The following is a 15,452-nucleotide window of genomic DNA, read 5'->3' as shown; positions in this document are numbered from 1 at the left end:
ATTCCTGCTCATGTGCATCCAGGATCTGGCGTTTTAAATGAAGCATCAAATATTTGTAAGATACTGTAAATTTCAAGCTGTCAGCTCTGAAAGCTCTGTGAGGTCCAGGGCATATACCCTTGTGATACTTTAGTGATATTTTCTCTGGATGTTCAGCATTGTTTTCATAGTTGTCTTCCAGGACACCTCTCTTTGTATCAGTAATCTTCTCAAGGTCTAATAAAGCCATTATATAAATGGCCTGTATTTTGATATGCATTTACCTTTTGCATGCTGGCTAGAAAACATCCTGCTAAAATTAAATAGGCAGGTGTTGGTTAAGTATAGGCAGGCATCTTATACACATACTAATATAAAAAACAGTTTATTAGGAAAATATACATGGATAGGATCATGAAATATGCTTGCATTTTACCATATAGTATAGGAATGGGCAGTTGACACACCTTATGCCATTAGCTCTGGAGATGGTTTTCCAAGTCTTCTAATTGCAGTATCTATTTCCTAGATGTGGCATCATGTGTGTTGTGGATTCTCTAGGATATAGTTGTTTTGGGGAATCTGTTCAGGGTAAATCCATGTGGAGCACTGGGAAACTGATTCTCAGAGTTAGAGTTGGCTTCCTGGTGTGGTCCTGAGACAATGCAGCTATATGCTTCCCCACATTTGGAATTTGGGGCAAAACCAAAATTGACCCTCTTGGTTAAATTTTTGGAGAGAGTTAGATCTCCCTCACCTGTTCAAAGAGTATTATTTGATCTTCAAGTTTCACTTTTTCTTGCTCTCAGTGGTTAATGTGTGGAAGACCTCTGAGAACTCTAAACAGCACTGAGCAGAGCTCAGTTTACACAGCTCATCTGTGTGGATTTTAAATTTCACTGGTGCATTGTTTCCATTGAACATCCATTCTCTCATAGTATTTCACACATTACAATGATGGATAAATAACAGCGATACTGCAGTTTTCTTTGACCTGTTACTGACTGCATTACAGTCTTTTGCTGTTACACCAGGAGCTACTGTTCAGCATACGTGCTGTTGTCTACAGTGGATGCATACTTGCACTTCCTTCTTGCCCTAGTTCAAATCCCATTTCCAAGTAGCCTGTGTATTCTTCTCTCTTTCAGAAATCGCTTTGACACCCTGGCCGCACCCAGGTGAGCACGGCCATGCTGTGTGTGGCGCCACAGACACGAGTGCATCTTTAGTGCACCACATACCATACATTGTTCTCCACACTGCAGGGGAGCAGTGCAGGATATCCAGGAGTAAAAAAAAAATCCATGTGCAAAAAAAAAGCAGAGTGGCACACGTGGGGCATTACGCACCACTCAAAACTGGAGCCAGGCCAGCTGGAGCCACACTCCGGCTGTTGCCCAGGCTTTAAGCAGCCGGATTGCCATGGCTGCAGCCCCAGGAGACTCCCAGGATCCCAGGTAAAGCTGCTGAGGCCAGACCAGTGCTGGCCCCAGCCTCCCAAACCCCACCTGGGGTAACTTGCTGCATGCCAGAGGGCATGTGGCACAGCCATTCCCCAGAGACAAATAGTGGTGGCACAAGGTGTGCCACTGCTAATTGTCTCCTGGGAACCATATGTCCACACTTGTATAGATGCAGCCCCTGGGTCCTTGCTCTCAAAAACACCTACCTGCCTTTCTGTAATGAGGGTTTCTAAAATATGCTCTGCTCAGTGCTGTTTAGAGTCCTCAGAAGTCCTGCACATTTTGCTTCATACATGCGGTCTTGGTAGTCAAACAGTCCAACTTTCAGCATCTGCCCGAAATAAGACCATTCATGTAGCTGACAACCATGCAGCAGTAGGTTTTACCTCAAAATCTCCAAACAGGTGCATGTGGCTTGAAGGACAAATCAACCTCCTTAAACTGCAGTCCAGGTTATTTATCAATGTCCACCGTTATTTGGCCTTTTCCCACTACTCATAAAATGATCTACTTAGGGTCAAATATTATCTTCTTTTCTTTGGGAACTGGGAAAAATAATAATAAAATCCTACTAGTAATTAGATGTGTTTTCTTTTTAGCAGTCAGCTCTGCTATTTTTCTAGTTAGACCTATCTACCTGTTTAAAATGCTTTCTTCTCAATCTAGCTGTGGAAAGTGTACAGATAGAATTAATAGATTCATAGGTTGTGAGGCTGGAAGGGACCTTGGAAGATCATCAGGTCCAGCTCCCTGCACCAAGCAGGAAAGACAGCTGGAGTCAGGTGACCCCAGCAAGGTGACCGTCCAGTTTTCTCTTGAAGATTTCCAAGATAGGTGATTGCAACACCTCTAGAGGTAGTTTATTCCACAGTCTGGACAGCCTGGCTGTGAAGAAGTGTCTTCCTAATGTTGAGCCTGAAACAGTCTTCCAGGAGTTTATGGCCATTACTCCTGGTTTTCCCCAAGGGAGCCCTGGTGAACAGTTGTTCACCGAGCCCTTGAAGTATGCCCCTGATGTAGCGGTAAGCCTCTATCAAGTCCCCTATCACCCTTCTCTTTTTCAGGCTGAAGAGTCCCAGGTCCCTTAGCCTTTCCTCGTATGGCTTGTCGTGCAAGCCTTTAATCATACGGATGGCCCTTCTCTGGACTCTCTCAAGGTTTACCATGTCCTTGTTGAAGTGCAGTGCCCAGTACTGGATGTGGTACTTGAGCTGCGGTCTCACCAATGCCAAGTAGAGTGGAAGAATCTTCCACTGGAGATGCATAGATTGATGCATGCCAGGGTGTTATTTGCCCTGTTGGCTATGGCATCACACTAGAATTCTGCAGTGTTTGTGGGGCTTCTACCACTGAAATAATTTAAGTAGTTGCTTTTATGTCTGTCTGTCTGACTGTCTGTCTTCTCTCCATGATCTCTGCCCTCCTGCCAGCCCCTCCCCAAAAACCCCAATACAAAACAAAGACTCTAGTAAGAAATGGTAGTGATATTGAGGGTATGTCTATGTCTATACTGGTATTTAGGCTTAAGTTTTGATGTTAAACTCAACCAGCCCAAGCCATGTGTGAGCAGTTTTCTGTGTCTATATATCATACTTGATAGCCTGCGCCAAAGTCATCTATATCATGCTGCATACACATACAACATAAGAATCAGTCTTATCTTTCCTTCTGAATTATCTCTACTTACAGATAGTAGAGACAGGAAGTGGAATGCATATAGGTCAAGATTCAGAAACTGGGAATTATGGAATCACTGCTTCAAACTTTAATGCCTGTGGCTCATAACTTCCAAACATACTGCAGACAAAAGTGACCTGCAGATGAGCAGTAACTGAGTGTACCTAACGCCTGTAAGATTAACCAAACTTCCAGAACAAGGATAGACTACCATCAGGAGTTGAGCTGCAGGGTTTATTGTATACATGGTTGGCAGGTAGGGCTTAAGGTTGACTTTAAGATAAACCCTAACTGTCAGTGTGGACAACCTCAGGAAATGACAGAAGAAAGAGAATCAAAAGTATAAATTGTGTGGAATGCTGAGAAATAATCCAGGCAACCTGATTGGGTGATGGATGGAATATTAATTCTTTAGAAAATGAGAGACTAAGCCTCAGAAGAAAAATGTCATGCACTTTTTTTTTCATTTTCATTATAATAGTAATTACTAGCTCAGTGCCAGCTATTTCATGGGGATTAATGACCAGCTGGGGATAATGACCCTCAGCTGTATCTTGAATAATCAACTTGGGTCCATCTATCATAATCCCCAGAAAGTACTCAGTGCTTCCATTAGTGTAGCTTGTTTGTACAGAAACTTGAAAAATACAAGTTAAAAATTAGCTGAGTTTCAGACTCCACCCTTTCTCTTACTTTTACTTCACTTGCTAGCGTCGGATGAAGTAGGTTGTTGCCTGTGCAAGTTCATACCTCTCTGAACTTGTTAGTCTGTAAAGGCAGCTATACACATGCTCTGGGGTTGGGGTGGGGGGAGGGTGCCTTTAATTAGAGTGGCTCTGAAAGCTGTTCTAATTAAAGTGCCTGCAGCATCATGTGTATCCATGTGTCCATCATGTGTATTCAGCATCCCACACTTCAAAATGGCAATGGAGTCACTTTAACTGAACCTCGTTCAACAAGTTTTAGTTAAAGCTCCTCCCACCACTGTTTTGAAATGTGGAGTCACTGAATACATGTGACACAGAGGCTGCTGGAGCGCACTGATTAGCACACTCCAGCAGACTCGAGACTGCTCTGAATCATGTGAATTAGCAGAGCTCTATCACATGTATAGGTCCCCTAACATACCATCCTTCCCTACCTTCTGCTTAACTTCATTTTATGTTACACCAAATATGAGAGTGGTTTATCAACATACGTCTGTTTTGTTTGTTTGTTTGTTTTTTGCAAACCTATTTATAAGACAGTGAAAACCTGTTGCAATTTTTTATCACACTTCAAAATATCAAGGTGGACATACAACACCCAAGTGGAACCAAATATCTGATTTGAAATGCCTTTGCTGCATGTTATATTACATTGTATCATATATAGTTGCACTAAAGTGTACTAGGAGGCATAATCTAAGCAAAATCTCAGCTGTATGAAAATGGATTTGTTTCAAGTAAATAAATCCTGCAAAACTCACAAGGTCAGAGACTCTAGTGATCTTCAGCTGAGTGCTGCTGCTTGCTGAGATTCCAAATGAATTATTATGTTATACATACAATCAGAGATCCTCTTATGGTAGAGAAGTGTTATTTCAAGAGTAATACTGTGACAAAGAGACCATTTCTAGCACCACTAATAAAGTGAGAGTGAATCAAAAACATATATTCTGTATTTTATACATTATTTTTTCACAGCTTTGTTCACTACATTTTTTTCAATTCTGTTCTTTTAGAGGTAGAGAGCATTTGTTCAAATAGTTACAGAAAACGGTTTCACCAAAAGGAAAACTGTCAGCTTTGGCTCTAATGATAGCTATGTATTATTAACCATTCTAAGAATTGCATAGGATGTTACTCCTAGGAAAGTGATCAGACTCAGGAATGAGAGTGGAATCCGAATTTTGACTGGTTAAGGTGGGGTTGATGTATGATGGGATTAATGATCATACGGCCTTATCACTTGAAAATCTAAAAGTGTTGCAGGAGCTTTCCTATATTGAGTGACATCCCATTTCAACCTTTGCTCCAGAATTCATTTGCCTATTGACTCATCCTGTCTTGTTAAAGAGTCAGATTTGTATTTTGATTCATAGATGCTAAGGTCAGAAGGGACTTTAAGGGTCCAACCCCCTGCCTAGGCAGGAAAAGGTGCTGGGTCAGATGACCCCAGCCAGATGCCTATCCAGCCTTCTCTTAAAAACCCCCAAAGTAAGTGAGAGCGCCTCCATCCTTGGAAGCCCATTCCAAATTTTGGCCACCCTTACTGTGAAGACGTTTTTCTTGATATCTAGCCTAAATCTGCTCTCTGTCAGTTTGTGACCATTGTTCCTTGTTACCCCAAGAGGAACCCTGGTGAACCCACTTTTTTTTCAGTGTCCTAGATTATACCAGTCTAGTGGCTGGAGGACAGTATATAGCTCCAAAAGAGTCAAACCTATCTCACTTCCATTTCTCCTTAAGTTTTTGGGAATGGTTTGAAATTCTGAGGCTTGGCATGTTTAGAAGATTCTAAGGCATGTTCCAGTGGTTCTCAACCTAGTTAAATCCAAGGTACCCCTTGAAAAATGCCAGTTCTTATCTTTGACTTGTTTTTTACTGCAGAAAAGTGATTCTTCTGTTGCAAAGAACTCAGGGAAATAAACAGAAACAGATTTCATATTGTTCTTGATGCTATGGATTCCTGTTTGAATTCTCTGGCTTTATCCTGTAAATCATATGTAGGTGTTTGCAAATCTAATAATGCTAATATTGAGCAGTATCCCATGTCATCCTTAAAAGGATCTCAAGGCACCCCAGGGTGCTGTGGCATCCTGGTTGAGAATCACTGGCCATCTCTACACACTGATAGCACTATTATTTAGGCTTCTTTTTCATTTACACCATTTATTTCTAATCCCAAATAAAATATATTATCTGGGCTTGGTGCCTTGTCCTAGCCTTTTGTCATCTTAACAAGTTAGTCTATGATTTCAAGTTTAGGCTGGTGACCCTGGCCTCTGTAATCACTGCAATCTACAAACTTTTGTAATAGTTGAAGTTGGGGTTCTTTGGAAAACAGTGTCCTTCTGTTCACCCGCTGAGGTTCATTGGAGATCAAGACCAGCTCAGTCCCTGTTATCTAATGTCTCTTTTAGTACCCTGGGCTTCAGACAAAGACAATTCACTTTCACTGAGACTTAAAGCATAAAATTTATAAAAGCTGCATGAGACTCAAGATCCAGGAAATAGATTCAAAACATGATAGACTTTGTCAACAGAGCAGAATTGGCTAAACTTAGAGTAGGAATGGGCAGAAGTGTCTGCATTCATTACAGCAAAATCTCCTCCAAAGTCTGAAGTGAAATATAACATGGCCAACTTTCACCATTCTTCTGGTATCAGTGTGCACCCATAAAACACGTTGGTGAAGTGTATCATGTCTTCCTCTAGTGCTGGTCCACACAGTGGAATGACAACTTATTACTGATACAGTTCACTACATCACTTTAAATTGCAAAGGCTTGTGTGGTAAATCTAAAGGTTCTAGATCTGCTGATGAACCATGTGGTCAATGCTGCATGATGGAATTTAAGTTTTTTTCTAAGATTACTCTATAAAAACTTGGGAAATTATACACCCACACACATGCATTCTACATTAAAAGAAAATTCTTAGAGTCACATTCAAATATTAAGAAATACCAGAATCAAGATTGCTCATATAAGCTTTAATTTAGCCCCTTCTACTTTGGTGTTATGATACATTCTTCAGGAACATGATCACATACTATTTTACCAATACGAGCCCCGCCTTATTAAATGTTCAATATAGATGTGCCCTGGGGATAGACTGCGGGGGTGGACTGAAGGACACTGTTGTCCAAAGAACCCCTGCTTCATCTATTACAAAAGTTTGTAGATTGCAAGAAGGGAGGGTTTCATTGTTAATGGACATCTTTTTTCTTGAATCTGGATAAAGTTCCTGTGCTAGGAAGTTACTTAAACCAAACCTTTCACAGGTGGTTACTAACTGTGTTACTCATTATCTGGGTGCCTGATCTGATTTGCAGTTGAGTTAAGTGCTCATAGCTGCAGCTGAAGTCAGTAAGAACACAGCTTGGAACATATAATGTAAAGTACTTTGAAAAATCAGGTTTTAGGTATTTCAAACACCCCAATTAATGGATGCTTTTGATCTTAATCTCCCCTGTATCGTACTTCAGTTTGCAATCTGTGAAGTGGAAATAATACCACTTCCTAATCTCCTGGGGATGTTGTGAAGATAAATTAATTACTGTTTTTGGTAGTGTTGGAGTGATGTTGTAGCTGTGATAGTCTAGGAATTATGCAAGATGCAAGCCTTTTTGTGGGTGATATTTTTTATTAAACCAGCTGCTTGATTGGGATAAAGTTAGACAAGCTTTCAAATGCAAGGAATTGTTCATCAGGTCATCTGATAGAACCATCAGTAAAATGTCTGGTGCACTTAGAGTCATAGTTTTGGGGGAAAACTAATGTGTGGATGTGTAAATTCAAAGGTGTATTGTAATGTAGATACACTAAAGACCCACAGTAAGGGTACATGGGCAGCCTTCATTCTTGCATTTCTTAATTTTTATGCATTTTAGTAAAGTTCTTTCAATATAATTCGTGTGTGGGGGAGGGGGCGTAGGTAGGTTTTTACAGATTCTAATCCTATCCTTATCACTATACGATCAGACCCCCTTCCAAAAGCATAATAAACGTGACCAGTATAACATGTGCTTCCTTTTGTGTCTCATCATCTTCCCAGGAGAGAACTGTGTGCACAGTGGAGTGCTTTGATTCATGCTTAGGGTCTGGTGTTTTTGACTATACATTTTGAAAGATGTTAGAGAAAGTAGGCTGAAGAAGTCTACCTCACTCTTGAAATGGAAGTTGGATCAGCTTCTGAGGGAAAGAAAAAAAAAATGTTTGTTACTTTCCAGCAGTACTGTGCTTGAGAGAAAAGCTGTATATTATGTTTCCATGGGGCAATAAAATATAATATAGTACAGGTTTGCTTATTTGATGCCATCTTCACCAGTGTAAAATTGGCAGAAGCATTTCCACCACTTCCTGCACTAGCTCTCTTGCCTGGCATTTCAGGAGCATGTTAAGAGAAAATGGGTAGAGATGTAGACACCACACTGCTCAAGTATCTACGAGACTTTTCACCAGTAGCATAAGATAAAGCTTGCCTCCCTGCTACTTTAGGTCATGTCAGAGGCAGGTCACTAGGAATATGGGAGCTTAGATTGGCTCTGTACAGATCCCACCATGACACTGTGCTCAAACATTTGTCACGTGAAGTTACCCTGCCTATAGATTGTAAGTCCAAAGGAAGTGTTAAATCAAGCATGTCAAACGCATAGCTCGTGGACTAGATCCAGCCTGAGGAACCATTCCATCTGCCCTACTAGTAGTCTGGTAGGCTACTGGAAGTTGTGGGGGAACATGTCTTGCTGCAGAATATGGGGTTCCTGGACCCCAATGGACATGGCCATTGGCGGCAGGGGTGAGTGAAGGCTGTGCAGATACAGCCCTCACTTGCTCCATGACTGCCTACCCTTGGATCTGTGCCACTGCCTGCTCTCCAACCCATGCTGCTGCTTGATGCCTGACCTGCACTATTGCTGGCCCCACACCCAGAACTAGACCCACTGCAGCTGCTGCTCACTCCATGGATCCTGTCCAGGAGGAGCCCTGCAGTATGGGTCTGGCCTGGAACCCAGGGTGAGTTTGATACCCCTGTGTTAAATACATCTTGCCTGATCCCCTGAATAGCAGGCTATGACATTTGTCCCAGTAAGTCCCGTCTCAGGTTCATTAACTTACATTTGAATTAAAACATGCCTTGTAGAAAGGCATTCAAATTTTCCTGGCTCATACATTACATTTATATCATAGGAACTTACTGTCAAAAGCACAGAAACCTAAGAAACTCTGGTCTTAGTGAAATTGAGTAGTAAGGATTTCCTAGGGTCTACAAACACTTACTTACTGTCTACCTCTTATCTTTTTAGGTATCACTGCTATCCATGGGGAACAAAGAATTATCCATCCAAAAGATGAGAGCTTGCAATTCTGAACAGATTTTTTCTTCCCCCCTCTTGTGAAGTCAAACTGCCTGTTGTATTTCAGCTGATACTGTCTGATCACCAAAGGGATAAGCTTTGCTCAAAAGATGTTGATCAGAAGGGATTCCAGTGCTGAAACAAATATGGGACAATTTCAAGAAACCTCATGCTGATGAATATCAGTATGACACTTTTATAGTAGCTCTGTTTACATCATAATATTTTTGCACTTTACAGGGAGAGGCTCAGTACATACTGTTTGGGAAAATGCTTTAAGGTTTATGCATTAGAAAAGAAACCCAACTCCTGATATTGCAAACCCTCTATTTTTTTATTTTATTTTTTTAAAGAATTGTTGAATACTCAGGAAAGAGAGGAAAGAGAGAGAACTTTGTAGAAACTATATTTTAGGGCCCATAGCCTTGCTTTATATCAGTTTATATCTTTTATACTAAGAGAAAGAAATAAAAAAAGCACAAGACAGAAAACAAAATATTTGTATGTTCACTATACCAGAATTAGAAGCTGATTACATGTCATCAAAATAATCTGAAGATTTAAAAGAAATTCCATTACTCATATTTTAACCATTTGCATAGTAATAATTTCTAATGCTGGTAAAGTATATTAATAGTCAGTATTTATAACTTGCATAGCTTCTGAGAATAATTGTCAATTTTCAAATTGAAACTTCAAATACAGTAGTAAAAAGTGTGTGTATATGTGTTGTGTATCTTTCTGTACATCACATTTAGACGTGTATATATGTGTATATATAAAAAATGTATCATATGTACATGTGTATACAATGTTATATACACACGAGTTTACTGTTTAACAGAAGAAGAAAATGAAGCTAATGCTTTGCTGCTAGTGGGACATAGTACTTAATGCACTTTGAGAATTTCCATTTTTATGTACTCTATAAATTTAATAGAGATGCAGTGTCGCTTAATTCAGTACTTCTAAAACTATTCTTTGTCTCTAGAGTTTAGTATTCAATACTGGCAAAATGTGAGAGTGGTTTTCCATAGTCCAAGTACTATATCCACTCTGTCTAGCATAACTGCTAAAAATAATTTCAGTACATTTGATAATATCCCTACTAGAAACTGCTAGAAACTGCTGATGCTTATTTACATCATGCTTATCATGCTTATGTATGTGATGGATACGGATACATAAGTATGTCATACAAACTGTATATGCACTACAAAGTGTTTCAACCATACTCTGTTTGCAACACGCACAAATGAGTAAACATAATTTCTTAACAAGGCACAGGACATTATTTCATTTGTAATCTGTGATTTTGTTGCCCTTGATCCTGCATACAAGTTTATAAAGGGAGAAAAAATGAAGGACTACAAAGACAAAAAAGGGTGAGTTGAAATGAGACATGGGCTTATTTTTATGCTGTGGCAACCCATCTTTGGAAAGCGCATGTTACAGCCCAATTTAACATAAAACATTTCCATCAACAAGTCTGAGCTTAATGCACAACGCCACTGGGCACTGTTTGGCAATGGTGGAAAGACAGAGTAATGATAGTAAAGGTCCACTGAGGAGCTACAGAATGCAAATGATGGAACTACAAGTAAAGGTGGCATGAGCATACAGTTTGTCTGAGCATAGATGTTGATGTCCTAAAGAAGGACAGTACATATTATCCTGAGGAAAATGTTAACAACAGGAATCCCAGAGCTGCATAAATCAACATTTAAAGGGTACGATAAAAAAATATTTTAACTTGATATTCTCACAATTAAGATATCAATGTGAAGAGTCTCTTAACCATAACCCCAAAGGTTGATTCCTTTCATCAATTTTCCCTGCTTTCCTAGTAAATGCAGTTCTAGTTAATGCCAATCTACTTATTATGGGTATGTGTATGACCTTGAGGAAACAATGTCCTATAGCTTTTCCTCTCACCTGCCAATAAATGAGTGTCATGCTTTGCAGTCTCTTATCATCGTATTACTAACACTGCTGGTTACATTTAATTGAATACAGAATCCAATTCTGGAGACTTATTCTGTTTCTTGGTATGACTTCATCTAGTGACCCCCAAGTGACATCTGCATTAAAACCACAGAATGAAGACCCCTCTATGTTGCTACTGGAATAAAAGCTTTAACCTGTGATGCTACATAAAAACTAAACCTCTTCAACATATAATTGCATGTTTTTGAAAATATCAATATACATTACTCTGAATTAATACATCGTTGCACTGAGCACTTCAAAATTCACCATACTTCATCTTGGGAATATTGAAGTAAACATAGTGCTTCCTTTGATGTAGAGTAACAGATGCCATAATCACTAAAGAATGGAAAATGTTGAGTGTTTAACCACTCCCACCGCACGTATCATTGGAAAGCAAAACCAAAGACTCTCATGTCTTGCAAACAGAAGCTTATCAAACTGGTTCTCCAAAGAAGGTGCCACTTCCTCCAGATTGTCCCACTGGGCTGTTACCATTTAGAAAGTAATATGATATAAATAGAAACTGATGATAAGTGAGATATTGCTCACAATACAGCCATTAAACGTTAACTCAGCTTTTGATTAAATGCAGCATTTATGTTTGGTTTTGAGAGTGCTGGTGAATATCAGTCTTAACGGAGGCAAAAGAGAATGTTGAATTAATTGTGTTATCAGCCTAAACAGGAAATAACCAGAAAAAGAGATTTGTGTGGCATCAAAATTAATTGTATGTTTTGTTATCCTTTTCCCCCCACCCCAGAAAAGGCCTCATTGAAATTAATCCCTGATATATTGGTTCTACTCCCACCTAATAGATGTACCTGCAGTCATTTCTATTCAATAGTATAAAACTATCTTCACTGACATATTGGAGATGAGTAAAAATATTTGTTTACAAATTTCTTCTCCAGACAACTTTTTGGATTATAAATTGTCAGACTGTAGTGAATGCATTAGCAATGGATTGGCACTTCTTTTCAGGAATGTGAAGAAACTGATAGTTTGGATTTTTGTGATACTATAAAGGGTCTGTTGTTACTTGATGGCATTATTTGCATTGGAAAACACAGTACAGTTTAGGAACTCTTATTAAGTTTACTCCAAATATATTTGTAGTATTGCTATTTATGGGGTGAACCTTGTGTGGCCCTTTTGTGGGTCTAACGGAAAGCCTCCCCAAATGAGCGTGTCAGCCGCGTGTAATGGTGGCCAGAAGTGAAGAGCAAGCTTAGGGGACAACTCTGCAGCAGCTGTCCCAGTGACATGCCAAGTTAGGAAGTAGTCCAATAGGGACACTGGCAGTACATGGACAGGCCAAAAGTCCATGCTATGTGCTTCATCAGTTAGTCCCCCTGCAAAGTGGTAATGGCACCCAGAATTTACTAGTTTGTTGGTTGTTGCAGGTTAGGCATGAAGAGATTCTCTCTCATCCCCTCACATTTTTGAGAATATAGATCACTTGCATTGAATGTTAAAAGACATTTACTGCTGTGTTGTTTCTCATTCTAAGAGTAAACTGTACCCTGTTCAGTGTAGTACAATGGTGAGGGAAGTCACTACTTTCTAACAATAAGCTTGAGGCCCTATGCTCCCAAATGCCAGCCCTGTGAGATTCTGAAGTGTCACTAATGCCATCAAGACTGATTAGCATTGAGCACACATATACAGAGATGTTATTAGCTGGAACAGTGTTAAACATGAATCAAATTATATACTTTTTTGTTAACTTACACATTTTAATTTTTAAAATACAGTATGGCTATATTTATGGTTTGTTTCTTTGACAAGTGGTTGCCAGTGGTTCACTGAGGTGATCCATGCATTGTGAAGCGTCATTTCCTGTGGAAATTCTGTGAATACTGTCTCTCCTCTGAGAAGTTAGACCCACTATTCTTGTGGATTGCTTGTGGAAATTCAGGAACTAAAAACTACAAAGTCTTCCAGAACAACAACAACAACAAAATGCCACTTTTTTACAGCTACCCTACATTGAACTTAGCTGCTCATACAAAGCTGTTTGCAACATCTACTTTGTTTATCTCCAGATTATAAAATTGGAAACTTTTGTAAAGAGATACAAATTATTCTCTGCAGGGAAATAGCCTAATAATGATTATTGGTATATTTTGTGTCTCAAATCGATTGTTATAGAATATATCTATTATTTTATGCTGTTTTGTATATGAATAAAAATTTGCAAATTTCTCATAGGTACCATTTTCTGGTAGCAAAATGCTTGAGTGTATCATTAGAATTAAATTATATGTTGTAAATATGATAGTTGTAGTTGATTTGTACTTTGTTCTAATATTGCTTGCAGAGTATGGTAAAAGGATATGGTTTCACAAATGAAGTACTTTATGGTCATTACACTTAGTATACCATGCATACATGCTGCCAAGTTATAAAGGATAGGTTATATTTGAATTCAAAATGCTATAGCTGTGATCTTTGGCTATGTAAAGAGAAAAGTTAGGAGGACAGGAGGAGAAGGGACAGTTAACCACCACAATTCATATTTTATTCACACTTTTAGTCTTATTACCTAAATTATGTTTATTAATTTGCTTTATATTAGTATAAAGGGGTTGGTGCCCCATTTTGCGTGGTTCTATATGAAAACAATGAGAAACAATTCCTACCCTGCAGAATTTACACACTAAATGGGCTAGACAAAGGGTGGAAAGTAAAAATGAGTGCTGAAGTGGATTGCCCAAAGTCACAGTAGATCAGCTACAAAGTTGAGAATGGGAACCAGCTCTCATGAATCCAAGTCCTGCCCTCAGTCCTTGGACAAATCTGTGACTGAAAGCTAGTAACCAGGCCTGGGCCCAGTCTCCAAAACTGGAGGCCTGTTATGAACTGACTTTCATGCAGTTCTAGGGGTCCTTTGGTTTGCCTTTTAACTTGTTACATTTCTGATAAAACGTGCATCCAGATTTATTTTGAAGGATGAAATGTTTCAGTTTCTATGAAGGCCTAGAATTTGTTATTAGTTATGCCTTGCATTTTAAGTGGAGCTCTACCAAAATCAGTGACATTATCACTAGGAACCACTGTAATTCAGGCTCCACTGGAGGGAAAGCAGGCTTCCTCCAAGCTCGCCGGAGTCAATTTTGGGCATTTTCCATGCCTCTGGCTGAGGGAGCCCACCATGGGGCTGATTACTATTGACCAGCAGCTGTTCTTCAGCTGTTTTAAGAAGGAAATCCTGCTATTAAACAACAACTTTTAAGTAAAGCTTACCACTTAGAATTCTTAATAAAACCATAATAAATAAATGTTATTAAACAACAACTTTTATTGAGTGCTAACTCTTACGGAACGCTGAGCCTCAAGCATAGTCAATTACTGAATCCATGTTAACGATTGAAAGTGAACATGGAGCAGCCACTGACATTTCCTGGTGACATAGCTTGTCTTTGTGGAGTGAACACTTGGCCATAGACAGAGATGGCGCACTCCACATCCCCCAAATTCGCGGGGACTGTGAAGCACTGTTTTGCCAGAGTGTATAGCTCTGGGAACCCTGACAGAGTCCCAGCATATAGTCATGTTCACAGGCATCTGGCACTCTTTGACTGCTTATATAAGCAGGATATTCCTGCTCATGCTGTTTCCCCCACCCAAGAATGGACTTAAGCAGTTAATCATCAAAGTTCAGCAGAGCCACCTGGTTTGGTAAAAAAATTTGCACTGCCCTAAGGAACAAATCAGCCGGTTGCCTGAACCTTAGCAGACTGGGGGGATTGTACCTGTAATATTGGTGCAGCTTGGCAGCTACTGCCTGAAACACCTCCCTTATCTGCTGGTTTTCTCATTGATACCTGGAAAGTTTGTGCAATGATGCCCTGCCTTCAACCCAGCTTAGTAAGTCCATCACTTTGTTGTGAGCCTAGTGGATGGATGGCCCTCCAACCAGGTGAGGAACTCCATGAATTTTGTGGCTTTTTCTGCCAAAAAGGTTACCTGCTCTTTAATGTCTCTCTTCTCCAGGAGATGCCCGAGGTGGAGCATGCACTGCATGCCCAGTGTGATGTCCAGCTCTTTGGCCACAAACTGCCGGTAGTACTGGATGGCGATAGTACAGTATTGGTACTGGATGGCGTTGAACCATGAATCCAGCAGGTGACACAGGCTCTGGTGGTAGTGGAACAGTAGCACATGGGTCCTCACACTAATTGGTAATGGACTCCCTGTGCTGGAGCTTACAGCCAGGACAGTGTTTGAAGGCTTTCTTCAGACAGGACACACGGTTATCCACATCATGGAACTGCA

At 39.9% G+C, this 15,452-nt stretch overlaps 1 protein-coding gene across 1 annotated transcript in view; it reads left to right on the top strand.

Moving 5' to 3' along the window:
- Positions 1 to 9,661, top strand: part of NEK10 (NIMA related kinase 10) — a 189,868-nt gene extending 180,207 nt beyond the window's left edge. Inside the window, exon 37 of the mRNA XM_006022187.2 lies at positions 9,132 to 9,661. Coding sequence (XP_006022249.1) covers positions 9,132 to 9,180 — 49 coding nt within the window. The 3' untranslated portion in view covers positions 9,181 to 9,661. The remainder of the gene's footprint in view (positions 1 to 9,131) is intronic.
- Positions 9,662 to 15,452: the final 5,791 nt, after the last annotated feature.

Source organism: Alligator sinensis, unplaced genomic scaffold, assembly GCF_000455745.1.
Source record: "Alligator sinensis unplaced genomic scaffold, ASM45574v1 scaffold181_1, whole genome shotgun sequence".
Taxonomy (NCBI): Eukaryota; Metazoa; Chordata; order Crocodylia; family Alligatoridae; genus Alligator; species Alligator sinensis.
Note: the sequence above shows the minus strand (reverse complement) of the source record. Positions and strands in the feature narration are given on the sequence as shown.